Source organism: Diaporthe amygdali, assembly GCF_026229845.1.
Source record: "Diaporthe amygdali strain CAA958 chromosome Unknown NODE_7_length_1459731_cov_64_868725, whole genome shotgun sequence".
NCBI lineage: Eukaryota > Fungi > Ascomycota > Sordariomycetes > Diaporthales > Diaporthaceae > Diaporthe > Diaporthe amygdali.
Window position 1 is genome coordinate 690,758 of NW_026517027.1, and position 13,785 is coordinate 704,542.

Genomic DNA, 13,785 nt, shown 5'->3' on the forward strand with positions numbered 1-13,785 from the left:
GCCTCGAAATATGCCGCGTGCTATACACCATCCGCACAATCGTTGAAGCACGAGACATCATTCAGCGTATCATGGTGTTTGCTACTTGGGTGTCACATCTATCTCTGTTGAATCACAGACCTTGAAGGAGTCAGAGCGGGGTGGCATCAGATATAGTCGATTACAGAACCCACAAACTAATGGACTTGGCTTCAACCGAACCGAGACTTATCGACGGCTGCATGATGAGCTGTCCTCGCCGCCGGCACTCCACACTCTTCCCAGTGCCACATTGTGATCACTGTGATCAATGAGCCAACTTGGCAGCATGCAGTATTCAATAGTCTATATGTGGAGACTGGTCTTTTTACTCACATGCAAAATCTGTGCTGCAATTCAATTTGCCGAAAACGTGCGATTTCGGGTACTGGTGCCATTGACAACTAGTCATCCGCGGGCCGCAGTCGCCACTAATCGACGGACTTGACGTGCGATATCGCAATTCCGTTCTATAAAGGGCGTATAGGGAAAAAAAGTTTCTCGGGACTATAAGTCGTGACTCAACCGCTCAAGATACTGTCATTGACGATACACAAAACACTCGTGGCATTCTCAGCTTATGTCGCACTATGGACTCGTCAAGAGCTTCGTCGTCGATACAGTTGATTCAGCTGCCCAACATCGGCCAGCAGGATGCTGAACAAGCGGTCCAATCGAGCCAACGTCCCATAGCGGCCGGGGAACTTCTCGGCGAGACAATTGAAGAGCAGCTTCCCCCTCGGCCGGATCCCATTCCAGTTCCGGAGACGAGCGCCAAAGCATGGCTTTCCGTGGCCGGTGCCTTTTTCTACTTGTTCCCAACTTACGGCAAGCGAGAACAACGTGGAAGGCTCTATGATGTGCAATTCGCTAATACCACGGTCATCAGGCTTCATGCAAACGATAGGAACCATTCAGTCCTATTTGTCCCTTCACCAGCTGTCAGGATACTCCACACAACAGATTGGATGGATTACCGGCTTGTACACCTCGCTAGCCCTTCTCCTGGGCATTCAGTTTGGCCCCCTGTTTGATGCCTACGGTCCTCGCCTCCTCGGTCCCATCGGATGCGCAATATACATTCCAGTCTTCTTTGTCCTGGCTGAATGTACTCAGTACTGGCATTTTATGCTCACAATCTCCGTCTGGGGTGGCTTCGGGGCGGCCATTATCTCCACCATCGGCGTTGCGGTGATCGGGAAGTGGTTCGTCAAGCGCCGTGGGCTCGCAATGGGCATTGCTCTCTGTGGAAGCTCGACTGGCGGTATTGTCATGCCGCTGATGCTGCGCTCGCTGCTTCCCAGACTTGGCTGGGCCTGGACTATCCGCATCCTTGCGTTCATCAACATGGCCGTGTTGATCGCTGGCTCGCTTTGTCTGCAGCAGCCGCTGCCACAGCAGATTTCTGCTGCGTCGGAGCAGCGTCGCCGGAAGAGAATAGCCTTGAATTTCATGGCGCTGACTTCCAACACCTTCACGTTGATAACCCTCGGTATTTTTGCATTGGAGTTCGCCATGTTCGGCGTCTTCGGCCTGTTGCCGACGTACGCAACGGCAGCCAACTTTCCTGCGAGCACAGGCTACGCCCTGGTGGCGATCTCGAACGGGTGCTCAACATTCGGTAGGCTTTTGCCTGGGCTGGCTGGAGATTACTTTGGCCACTTCAACGTCTTGGTTTGCATGATCCTCTGCACAGCAGCTTTCACGGGCGCGATCCTGGTCCCATTTGGCTCTTCCTCCCTCAAGGCCCTGTACATATTCTCTGCTCTCTGGGGCTTTGGCTCTGGCAGCTTCATATCCCTTACTCCAGTTTGTATGGGAAAGACCTGTGAGACCGAGGACTACGGGAGGTATTATGGTAGGCATTTACCAGACTCTATAACAAAGCCCCTTGTTGACGGATATTTGCAGGGACAATGTACTTCTTTGTCAGCTTCTCGCTATTACTGACGGTGCCTCTCGGCGGCCAGATGCTCTCTACCTTCGGAACCCGAGCACTGGCTGGTCTTTATGTCGGCATCGTACTGGCAGGAGGCGTGTGCTTCTTGAGCGCACGGCAGCTAATCTATGGTAAGAGAGGATTTGGCCTGAAAGCCAAGATCTAATGAGATGTGTCGGTTCTTCGATGCCACTCGGCAGGTCATCACTTCATAGTCTATATTCAAAGGTTAGGACTTAGACTGTATTCTCTTTCTTTTCTGTGTCTCTTTATGTACTATTCCAATCAGATTGTACCACCAAATTGGCGCCAAACTATTGGAATCAGGAAGACTGTGTAAGGCGTAGTCATGTGAACACATGCAAGTCCTGTTTAATATTTCAATATAAGCATGTGATAGAACCCCCCCCCCCCCCCGCCTGCATAGGTTTCCTGAAACCTCACCTCATAGGGAACACATGACCAGCGTACATGAGCTTAATGCATTTCTCTGCTTATTGGAAGTGCGTCATAAATTTCAGTGATTTCTTGTGCCACTCAAAACCATGCAGGGTACTTTTACCGACCAATGCGTATTCAATGAAAATGCCTCGAAGTGGTATAGATTGGCAACGCAGGTGCGAGTAAATACTGGCGAATAGTCGTTGTTGATTACTCATGAACAACTTCAAGTTCATCCGCTGACGAGGCCGAGGGGCCTGTTCAAAAAGTGGCATTGCCTCAAGTGATGGTAAAACTTGCAAAACACGTGGAAATGCAATGTACAATTCACTTGAAACGGTCTTCGCGGTCCAGTCTTTTCACCTATAATTATCAATGATCTTTTTGCATTAGTAGGTGCTTCTGGGGCATACACAGTATGAAAGGGTCGCCGTTTGCGAGACGGGTGGGTCACGGTGGTGGCGGCTGCCTTGGAGTGAATGGCTGCCCAGTGTCTTGCCTTTCTGGAAAGTTTGCCTAGCCATTCACTTCCCTTGAAATGTGTGTCCTTCCACATGGAAGCAAAACGCCACATTCTGATCAAGAACAACAGAAGCAACAATCAAACACCTTGCTCAACACCGAACGCAATCAAAATTTGACCTCGCAAGATGGACGACACCAACCCTCCTCAACCCAAGGGTGATGACCGTCTGACCTGTTTTTCAAGCAACCTCTGGCCCCCTCAGCTGCACGAGCCGGCCGAGCAGTCGCCCACCACATCAACATCACAGAACGGATCTGCCCCACAGACCTTCCACCGATTCAACGACTTGCCACCAGAGCTGCGAAATGCGATCTGGGAGCTAAGTCTTCCGCACAGGGTCCACACATTCCCTCGTCCAAGGCCAAAGTTCGACTTTCACAATCACATCTGGACACAGGAGCAATCACATGGAGCCCAAGCTGAAAAGCGACCAGCCATTGCCCACGTGTGCAGCGAGGCTCGCGCTGTGGCCTTTGCCAGTGGCTCAGCGAAGAAAATAGCTGGCCCCAAAAAGAGCAGCAGTTGGTTTAGGCGTGTCTGGGTTGACCGGAGGAGAGACACCGTTGTGATCAACATGTCCCAGCCTGCGTCTCACGTGTACAAACGCAAAAGCATCGATTTTCTTAGCGGGCTGCTTAGAAGCCGAGAGGTGCATGTTGCTCTTGATCTATCATGGGCCTTGTGCTTCTGCGTGGTGTATAAGGACCAGGCTCGCGAGCTCTTTCGTGATTTTCTCCATGGACACAAGGAATGTGATTTTGTTATTGTGGACTTGCAATTGGACGTCACGGATGAGGAAGCTGCCAGCACAGGTCTCTTTGGATATTCGAGCACCAACACTAGCGTCTTGGTCCCTATTGAAGACACCTGTCAAATGTCAAGACTCTTCGCCGCCCAAGCCAAGTTCAACACTGTCGATCGGCTAAATAAATGGGCCAACTTCACACAATTCCGAAAGCCGACCAACCTTATCGACTACATGAAGCGTTGGGAGAAGCTAGCTGGTCGGGAAATGGGGAGTGTGCAGCAGGGTCTGGATTTTCTGGCCGGTGTGGAAGTGGGCTGGCAGGAGAAAGATGTTGGTGAACTCAGGGCGCAGGCTGCTCGAGCCGCAGCGATCAGAGCTAATATCCCTACTCTCCGCCCTGTCATCATGGTCTCCCGACTCCCTGAGAAGTCAGATTGATAAGGCAATCCTGTCACTGAAGCTGGTGATGGAGTGGCATTAAGTCCAACATTCAATTCGACATGCCCAGCATGCAAGGGTTTCTGGGGTTCTGCAGGTGTAACTGACGCTAATGCGGCATTGAGGCTAAAGATCGTGGGGCCCCACTCGAGATCCGAGACGTCGCAGGGGTCCTGGAGTCTGAGGTAGGACAGGGAATCCAGAAAAGTGTCTTCTACCACCTTATCAACAATCATCCAATGTAAACCCTCATTAATCAAGACTTTCCAATTTTGTTGTATCTTTTGTGCAGAGCCTTGCTATCCCGTCACCCTCCCAGAATGACAAGGAGGGCGCAATCCCAGCCTCGACAACGTCCCCGAACATGAAACGGCTGCCCGGCTCGGGCCAAGTTCCCACGATGCTGGCCCTCTTGCTGCTGTTCATGACGGCAGCCGCCTACTCGCCTCTTTCTGACAGCTTCCTGCGCGCTGTGCCAGCGCCAGGCGACGACTTCGACATCCATAACGGCGCGCTGCTTGCTCCGATCCTGATCCCCCGCGTCCCGGGGACGGAGGGCTCCCTCAAGGTCCAGCACCACTTCGTCGACTTCTTCCAAAAAGAGCTGCCCAATTGGACGATGGAATGGCAAAACTCGACCGCGAAGACACCTGCGACGGGGTCTAAGGACGTTCCGTTCAATAATATAATATTCAAGAGGGAGCCGCCATGGACGAAGATCGGGCAAGCCAACATCCTGACGCTCGTGGCCCACTTCGACAGCAAGCTCACCCCGGAGGGCTTTATTGGCGCAACCGACAGCGCGGCGCCATGCGCCATGCTCATGCATGTGGCGAGGAGCATCGACAAATACCTCACGCAGATGTACGACGAGATGGTGGCACTGGGCGAGCTGGGCGGAACACCAGCGATGGACATGGGCGTGCAAATACTACTGCTTGACGGCGAGGAGGCCTTCGTATCATGGACTGATACGGATTCATTATATGGCGCAAGGTGGGCTAATATATGCTTCTTGGCCATGGCATGGTCGAAATACTAATGTGTACAACAGGTCCCTCGCCGATTCATGGGAGCACCAGCCGACAATGGCCATGGCCAACTTCCCGAACCGCCTGAACCAGATCAGCCTCTTCGTCCTGCTCGACCTCCTCGGGTCCGCAGACCCCAAGATCCCGTCCTACTTCCTCCCGACGCACTGGGCCTACCGCGCGATGGCCAAGATCGAGCAGCGCATGCGGGACCTGGGCCTGCTCGAGACGGCGCCGACGAGCCCCTTCATGCCCGACTCAGAGAAACTGACGACGCAGTTCTCGCGGTCCTGGGTGGGCGACGACCACGTGCCGTTTATGGCCAAGGGTGTGCCAATTCTGCACCTCATCCCGACGCCATTCCCGCGCGTCTGGCACACGATGCAGGACGACGGCGAGCATCTGGACATGCCGACGGTGCGGGACTGGGCCAAAATTACAACAGCGTTCGCACTCGAGTGGCTTGACATGATGGAGGTATGGCCTCAGGACGAGTGAGCCTTGTGTTGGGTACAACGGGCCAGAGGCTAGCCTACAATTTCCTTTGCCTTCGGATTTATACTACAGGAGAGCGGCAACGGCCTACGTCGAGCGGATGTTACGGAGTGAACTGACCCTGGCCGATAAAACGAGGCTGAACTAGCGACGTTGCTTCGTTCTGGAAATCATTGAGACTATTGCGCGGTGTTTGGGCGTTTCACGGTTGGATTTGATATGGCAGGAATGGTCTTGAAAATTACGTATTAGATGGGCAAATGTATAACAACGAGATCAATCGTCTGTCTCCTTCTTCTTCTTGCTGTCGCTCTTGGGCTCTGGATCCCCCTTCTTTGGCTCGTTCTTGGAGCCCGGCTCATTCTCGTATCCTCCGCCCTGCTTCTCATACTCCTTGGCTAGCTTGGAAGCCTGAGCGAGCAATCGTCAGCGTCATTGCTCAAGACCAGCGTCCTAAGAGATGGGGTTCTGTGTTTTCTTTACCTTCCAAGCGGACCATTGGCCCTCACCGCCGCCTGATTTGTTGGGCTCTTGCTTGATCTCTGCCGGGCGGTGTTAGCCCCGGTGAGTGAAGCATGCCCGAACTGGTATGGGGGTGTCAACCGCTTACCTTCCTTGATCTCCTCACGCAGCTCGGGATCTGTTGGCTTGCCCTTGGACGACGGCATGTTGAAGATTGGCGAGAGCTTGAATGTCCTAGTCTGTTTGGTGCACGTTGGGAGGGGCTTGATCAGTTCCAGTGAACGACGGAGCATGTCACTACTGGAGTAGACTGCGCGTGCGATTCAGGTGCTTGCCATGCGCAAACGGCCCTTTTATGGGCGGTTGCCTGTCTACAACTACATCAAGACGTCATGTTGTCTTATAGCACAGCACAAAGAATATCCATGACGATATTACTGAGAGGTCAATAAGAAGCAGTAGCAGCTTGTCTGGTTTGTCCCATCTCGCGTGCGGACGCCTGGACTCCCGCGGATGGCGGAACAGCTGCGCTAGTTGCTGCGTGGTGTTGACGGATCGACAGGGCCGTCTCGATTACATCACCATTTCCTTTGTGACATCTGACAGCTGCAAGGGCCAGCCGCGTGGAGAAAGCTGCGAATGGGAGGAGTAGCTACCGCGAAAGTGTTTGTCTCGGCCGATCCAATGCTTTCGTCCGTATCAAGTGGTAGTATACACCACGAGAGGAGTCAACGACTGCGTGGTCATCCAATGAGCATGCCCCTCTTCGCCTTCTCAACCCTCCCAAAGCTCGCAGTATAGGTAGTTTCTGTTATACTATTTGCTTGCACACTCACAGTTCTGACTGCTCTAAGTAGAGATCCAAATCGCAATACTGCAACCCGGCATGTCATCTTGAGAGACCCCGTCCCTGCTACACTGACTTGACCGGTCAACGTGGCAAACACAAATAGCTCCTCGAGAGAGCTACCACCGATGTGGTCAAGCCACGTCTTCTCAACCCCCCTGGCGGCGCTGGGCCCCACGCCATGCCCTCCCTGACAGCTGTCAGACAAATGGCATGCCGCCACCAGAGATGCTACACGACTCAAGACATCACGAGCCCCAGCACTGCCCTCGGAGTTCGCAGACTACTTTGACAGCTCAGATCTTGTGGGCTCTTTTAAGAGCTTGTGGGCAGCCTGTACTTAGCTTCAAGTGCCCGGGGCAGCTTCTCGTGGCTAGGTGGGTATGAGCTTCGAAATGAGCTAAGACAGCTGGAGCTTCCTGGCTGAAGCTCAACAATGACCAGGCAACGAAGAGCTTGGACAGCAAGGACGCAAATAGAGCTGAGCTCTGAGTGCCTTTCAACTGAAATCAACTGAGCACCTGCATCACGGCGGACAATATGGATTCGGGGCTACTTCTGTCAGGACCTTCGAGCAAGACAAGGTCTCATAGTTATAGGCTCCCAACCAACGCCCCTTCTTAACAAGCCACAAATGGGTAATCACCAGGCAGACAGGTCGATCATTATCAGCCCATCATCACCTTACTCGTAGCTCAAGCTCAAGCTCAAGCTCAAGCACAGCTCAGAGAAGGCTCCGTCGCTCGCACAGACGTCAACAAGAGCTACAGACGACAGTTCACACAACTGGTAGCCTTGCCAGACTGTGTGCACAATGAGCTTTTACATAACAGTCCGAGGTTATTATCAGGGTGCTCCATCTTGATCACAGGCTGGAAAGAGGGTTGAGATTGTTGATGTGAGCCTCATGATGATATCAGTATGGAATAGTCAACAAGTGTTGGCATGTGTCGCTCAACAGAAGGGGACGGGCCTATCACATCAACATCTTGGGGCGAGATTGGAAGCTTGGGGATATAATAGACTTGTCCGCACATCTCGAGAGGTTGTTCTCCTTTCCTTCCTCCCTTCTTCTTCCTGACTTCTCATTTGCAGTCAAGCAATTTGTTTCCCGCTTGTATCGCTCGCTAGGTCTGTCCTCAGAGAGCCAGACATGCGTCTCACTCACTACGTCCTGGCCGGCCTGTGGGCTACGGCGGTAGACGTCTTAGCTGTCCCTGATCCCCCAGACTATGGTAAGAAGCCTGGATATGGCGACCCCCCGCCGCCATCCTACCCTGATTATGGGAGCAAGCCTCCATACCCCGACAAGCCCTACTATCCAGAGAAGCCTCCTGAGAAGCCTTACTATCCGGACAAACCTCCTGAGAAGCCTTACTATCCGGAAAAGCCTCCCGAGAAACCCTACTACCCGGAGAACCCTGACTATCCCAAGAAGCCAGAGTACCCGAAAAAGCCTGACCTCCACAAGAAGCCAGACTATCATGAGGGGTACGGTCACGCAAAGGTTGTCAATTTTTGCCCGTTCGAGGTCTACTTGTGGTCTGTTGCTTGGGACACGGACGGCCCTTACACGATTGGCTGCCGCCAGGAGTACGTTGAAAAGTACTTGAAAGGTGGCGTAGCATTGGAAATTGTCACCGACAAGGATTCGTGGTACAAGGACAAGGACAAGCTCATCCTCTACTACAAGAAGTACGATAAGAAGGTCTACTACGACCTGTACGAGAAGTACGGCCACCCCTTTGAGGGCCACAAGGTGTCTCTCAAGCCTGAAGAAGACTACTGCCCTGCTGAGTACTGGGATGATGGTATGTTCGATGGTATCTTCCCCTGGAATCTGGTCACTGACATAGATATGCAGGTTGCGAGATTGACGACGGCGGCAAGAAAACTTGCGATGACTTCAGCGACCTGGTCTTGTATCTCTGCGAGGAATACAAGGACAAGAAATATCCGAAGCCGTCGCCCAAATACCCCCCCTATACTCCTCCTAAGTACCCAGATAAGCCCCCATATGGACCACCCCCGGGTAAACCACCGCCATATGGACCACCACCATATTTACCACCCCCATACAAGCCGCCACCAAGTGAACCACCCCCATACGGGCCGCCACCAGGTGGTCCGCCACCATATGGTCCGCCACCATATGGGCCGCCACCAGGTGAACCACCCCCATATGGTCCGCCACCTGGAGTACCTCCTCCATATGGACCACCCCCAGAAGTACCGCCTCCATATTTACCGCCTGACTTACCAAAGATCCCTCCCCGATCTGTTACACCACCTGACGTACCAAAACTACTTTCCGGTCCAGGACTTCCCGATCCGGGCCTTCCTGGTCCGTCAGGGCTGCGCAAGTTGACCAGGCGCGGGTACAACAAGGCTCGCTCCGCGGAAGGACAGGGAGAAGATGACGACAGCCAGGACTGGCACGCCAGGCAGTGGGAGAACGACAAGCCAAGCTGGGACGCGGACGCCAAGTGCAAAGATTGTGGTGAGAGGGAGCAGGGGTCCGTTGTTGACATGACGGACGGTATAGAGTAGCATGATGCCTATCTATATGGGAACGAAGGGGAACGACTAATCTGTCAGCCGCCGGCTCTCCAATCTGATAAAAAGTCAAGCACATTATAAAAAAGATAACGGCATTGTGTTCTATTCTCTGCAATTTTCTTCTGCATTTAGATACCCATGTCTTTCATTCTTTTCCGACTCTTGGGTTGATTATAGTGTAATTAGGAGGGGGGGGAGGAGGAATGTTGTTTCAATGGCTCGGTAGACATGAATGCTGTCTGTGAGAGCTTTCTCTCATCGCAAGATAACTTCATTCATTGTACTTAACCATAAACGCGTTTCAAGCCATTTCGTTGGTGATTGTTCAGATTCTAAATACGTTGTGAAATCGTCCAAGTCTAGCTCGTCCTTCACTAAATACATGCCCATCCATACAGTTACTGTCAGAGCTTCCTAGTCATGGTTTATTACTAATCATCTGTTTACATGGCTCATGGTACATGTGGAATAGGTATACGTTGACTCGTCCACAGCGTACGAGCTTAAGCATAGATAGCGGCTTTGCGGCTACAATTTTTATGTAGAATAAGTAAATGAAGGTAGCGCGAGTTATTAAAAGAAACTAACCTTCAGAGTAACCAATTCTGAGTGGCTTACTTATTAGATAACCTCCCGTAGATTATAGTTGATTTGGGCAACCTCCTGCGGGATAATCTGTAGAACAACCTCCCGTAGGATAACCTCCCGTAGGATAATCTCTTGCAGGATTACCCGTTGGATAAATTTATGTTGGATAATATTTTATACTGGAAGTAAAATAAACTACAGATGGCTCTGTTAAGACGTGTTACGAGTTTTTGGGAACGCGGCGGTGTTGTTCCAACAATATATGTGACGCAACTGATGCTATTGTAGGTATTTGGTGAAAGCACCAGCAAAAAGCTAGACCAGAGAAGATTCGAGTCAATTAAAACACCCTCATACTCAGTGCACGACCTCAATATCAGTATTTACATGTGCACAACAATCATGCGTGGTCCATCTGGGGTAATTCTCCTGAAAATGTTTGGCTTTAAATTAGAATCTATCATAATTGAAAATTTGGTATGCATGATCCAGTAGATGCGACGTGAGATATTGCTGTATTGTTTTACGGGTCTACCATAGACCTAAAAATGACAAAGTGATCAGATAAAACAGCCATGGTGGGGGCCCGTTTCTCGCAGCATGGCTCCACATTCCATTATCTCCTGGAGCACCATCTGCCGTGCCGCTGCTCCCGGTGCCGCTGACCTGACGCCCGACCTGCTCGTCAAATTGGCCAATAATGTTTCCGCGCGGCCAGTACTCACAGACGAGATACCAGCCTCTCGTACCGCACAAGCGGCTGCCGCAACCCACGGCCGTAGTGTTCTTCCACACGAGCTGCGTGAAGTGGCCCGTCTCCTCGCTGAATGCCGGGTCGTCGTAGTTGTACTGCTCCCGCTCGTCGCCCCACAGGTCCACGCACCCCGTCACCTCATTGCAGCCCAATGCTAGGTTCTCCCCGTATGGACCGCCTGAGTGGGAAAAATCACACTCAGACCCCGAGTCGGGAGATTCAGACCCCATTGACGCGAGGTACGAGGACGCGTATGTTGATAAAGTGTGGTTCCATATCACAGCGGAGGCATTGTGTTCACTCCGGAAGAAATTCGTGCTGTTGAGGATAGCGGAGGTGAAGCGCGCGGTGTCTGTGAACTGCGGAGCGGTTGAGGCAATGCTCGGTGGGGCGGTTATGGTTATGGTTTGGACTTGTACAGAGCCTGGCGCAGGTGCGGGAGAAGCGGTGGTCGGTGCCAGGAGGACCGAAGCGAGTAAGCCAAGAAGGCTCGTTGGAAGATGGAAATAAAGATTTTGAGGCATTGAGTTGGTGTTTGAAGCTATCCGAAGTTGACGGGCAGGGATGCAAGGGTCCGGAGACGTCGAGACATTTGAGGAAGCAATATATAACAAAGGGACAATCGGGTCCGGCCATCTATAGCAAAAGTACATCCTCTGACCCCCCTCTATGGCGCTAATCATTGCTGCCGTTGCCGTTGCCTCAATTGCTCAGCGTCGGCGGTTATAAGATTTGCCCCATCATAGCACCCTCCACAGAGTTCGATTGGACGTCAGCCTTCAGCGGGTGGCCAGGATCTAAGCGCGACAGCAGATTTATCTCAGAACCAGACAACTCCGTTCAGCTGAGATAATCAGCCCTACACTCATGGCATGTTTTTTTGGTGCTCCGCTCAGCTATTGGGGCCCTTTACTCTGTTTAATGGCCGGATTGCACCTCAAAGCTGGGATGAGGCGATTTGGCGAGTTTCACATGTAGCCTCTCACGCTATCTCATGAATGTCCATCATTTCACTTTCTCGATCATCCGATGATGGCTGCTAAGCGTCTCTTTACTGGCACTTTTAGTCCAGCATCGCAATGACGAAACTCACATGCTGCATGCAAATGGCCATTTATTGATGTAACGCTAAGTGGCTTGGAACCTAGAGAAAGTTATGCTGACAGATGGCGGCGATTATCTCAGACCGGCTCAAGCAGCTTGATAGAACGAGGTGTGCCAATGTCACCATCGGCTTTTTGGGTCCAACCAACGATGTTGCACAAGTTCTTCAGGTGTTGGCCGCTCGTCCGGGTTTATCTTCATCATAGCCCGGAGAAAAGACCCAAATACCTCCTTCGAAGTTTGATTTAGACCTGGTAGAAATGCTTCCGACTCGAGGGGTGGACGGCCCATTGGCTCGGCGTCTTTAATCCTTCCTTCATCGTCAAACATGCCCTGGGCGGTGGCATCACCTTTCTCCAACAGGATCTTAGGGAATGGGCCGAAAAGGTCGACAATCTCCGCCAGATGTTCTCTAACTTCGTAGTGACCGTCGGGCGGGACTCGTCCATCAAACAGGCGAACGGCACGATACACCTCGAAAACCACAGCGCCGAGGTTCCACCAGTCGACTTTCGTATCCCACGGAGCCCGAATAAGGACCTCGGGAGCCCGAAGAGCGACGGGCTGGATGTTTTCAGTTAGATGTTTGGTGGCCCAGCTCGACACCCCCCAATCGCCCAAGGCGATGTCGAGCTCGTTAAACCGTGTGAGATCGGACCCGAAATAGTATGCCCGTAACGGCCGAGCTTGGATCGGAGTGTACCATTCTTCGGCCTTATTCTGCTTCGGGATGGGCTCCTTAACAAGGTACTCTGACTCGATACGTTGCACATCTCGAAACTTGACAAATATATTGTCGGGTTTAATATCTAGAATCCGTTGAGTTTGATTGCTCATACCATGGTTCTCAGGGAAATGGCATACCGGTATGAATCACGTTACTCTCGTGAGCGAAGTCGAGGGCAGCCACCAGTTGGAAGGTGAACTTGCGCATGATCGGGGTAGGCACCATGTGCTCTTGGAACCAGACGCCGAAGGTCCGCAAGCTTTCTCCCATAAGCTCCAAAACGAGGCAGACGTGGTTACCATTGGGGCCCTTGAGCTCGAAATCGTCAACGAGGTGGCAAATGTATTTGTAGCCCAGCAGTTTACGGTTTCCGGCGCGAAGGTGAGTGAGAATCTCCCTCTCGAAGATGGGATTATCCTGGCTGTAACACTCTGCACTTAGAACCTTGAGAGCCCAAAATCGGTGCTCATCATTCGTCCTGCACATTATAGGCCGAGTTAGTATAGACCCGGCAACGGGACAGGGGAGGGGTCGAAGAGACGATGGACTCACGGCTTCGAGAGGTCTTTAACCAGCCACACTGTCGAATAGCGTCCGTAACCAATCTTGCTCATCACTTCATACTTGTTTGCATACACATCACCGATGTAGACTGGATGGAATCCACCCGGTCGGTATACATCTCTGCCCTCTTCACTGTCACCTGAATCGGTCACCACAACGCCGCTTTGTTGCTCGGTGTCAGCTGTCAAAGCAGCGCCTGCATCATCGGTCTGGTTTGGAGCCATGTTAATTAGAGCGAAGAAGTCTTGAGAACAAGTATTCGTATAGACGCGACGGCGTTGAGCTTGGGTAGCTTGCGAGATACTCCAAGCCGGCGACTGAAGAAGCAGTGAGTACTGTGGCAGCACAAGGCAGACAACGGCGAACGTAGTAGTAAGATCAAATCGGCATTCCGGGTATCGACCACTGCAACAAAAGAAAAATTGCAACTAAGCTCACGGTGGCATATTTGGCGAAAGGTTTTGACGATCTCTAGCCGCTTCTGCATCAGTTTGCAACGGATCAAAGAGGCTCGAAAGTTCACGTCGGAGAGGTAAGGTGGCGG

The 13,785-nt window shown here is 52.1% G+C and overlaps 6 protein-coding genes across 6 annotated transcripts; 3 read left to right on the forward strand and 3 right to left on the reverse strand.

Annotated features, from left to right (window-relative positions):
* Positions 1–608: 608 nt before the first annotated feature.
* J7T55_013848 (transporter MCH4) lies at positions 609–2,123 on the forward strand (the record flags this gene model as incomplete). The annotated part of the gene is made up of 3 exons (XM_053140761.1): positions 609–899; positions 982–1,876; positions 1,930–2,123. The coding sequence occupies 3 exons, from the start codon at positions 609–611 to the stop codon at positions 2,121–2,123; spliced, it is 1,380 nt and encodes a 459-aa protein (XP_052996185.1).
* A 925-nt stretch (positions 2,124–3,048) lies between these two features.
* Positions 3,049–5,639, forward strand: J7T55_013849 (glutaminyl-peptide cyclotransferase; the record flags this gene model as incomplete). The annotated part of the gene is made up of 4 exons (XM_053140762.1): positions 3,049–3,981; positions 4,236–4,295; positions 4,403–5,106; positions 5,165–5,639. The coding sequence occupies 4 exons, from the start codon at positions 3,049–3,051 to the stop codon at positions 5,637–5,639; spliced, it is 2,172 nt and encodes a 723-aa protein (XP_052996186.1).
* A 273-nt stretch (positions 5,640–5,912) lies between these two features.
* J7T55_013850 (uncharacterized protein) lies at positions 5,913–6,304 on the reverse strand (the record flags this gene model as incomplete). Its single annotated transcript, XM_053140763.1, has 3 exons — positions 5,913–6,047; positions 6,120–6,178; positions 6,247–6,304. The coding sequence occupies 3 exons, from the start codon at positions 6,302–6,304 to the stop codon at positions 5,913–5,915; spliced, it is 252 nt and encodes an 83-aa protein (XP_052996187.1).
* A 1,794-nt stretch (positions 6,305–8,098) lies between these two features.
* J7T55_013851 (bys1 family protein) lies at positions 8,099–9,495 on the forward strand (the record flags this gene model as incomplete). The annotated part of the gene is made up of 2 exons (XM_053140764.1): positions 8,099–8,756; positions 8,810–9,495. 2 exons carry the CDS (start codon positions 8,099–8,101, stop codon positions 9,493–9,495), a joined length of 1,344 nt encoding a protein of 447 aa, XP_052996188.1.
* A 1,128-nt stretch (positions 9,496–10,623) lies between these two features.
* Positions 10,624–11,370, reverse strand: J7T55_013852 (Cell wall protein PRY3; the record flags this gene model as incomplete). Its single annotated transcript, XM_053140765.1, has 1 exon — positions 10,624–11,370. The coding sequence occupies one exon, from the start codon at positions 11,368–11,370 to the stop codon at positions 10,624–10,626; it is 747 nt and encodes a 248-aa protein (XP_052996189.1).
* A 700-nt stretch (positions 11,371–12,070) lies between these two features.
* J7T55_013853 (serine/threonine protein kinase) lies at positions 12,071–13,465 on the reverse strand (the record flags this gene model as incomplete). Its single annotated transcript, XM_053140767.1, has 3 exons — positions 12,071–12,702; positions 12,815–13,098; positions 13,230–13,465. The coding sequence occupies 3 exons, from the start codon at positions 13,463–13,465 to the stop codon at positions 12,071–12,073; spliced, it is 1,152 nt and encodes a 383-aa protein (XP_052996190.1).
* Between the last annotated feature and the right edge of the window lie 320 nt (positions 13,466–13,785).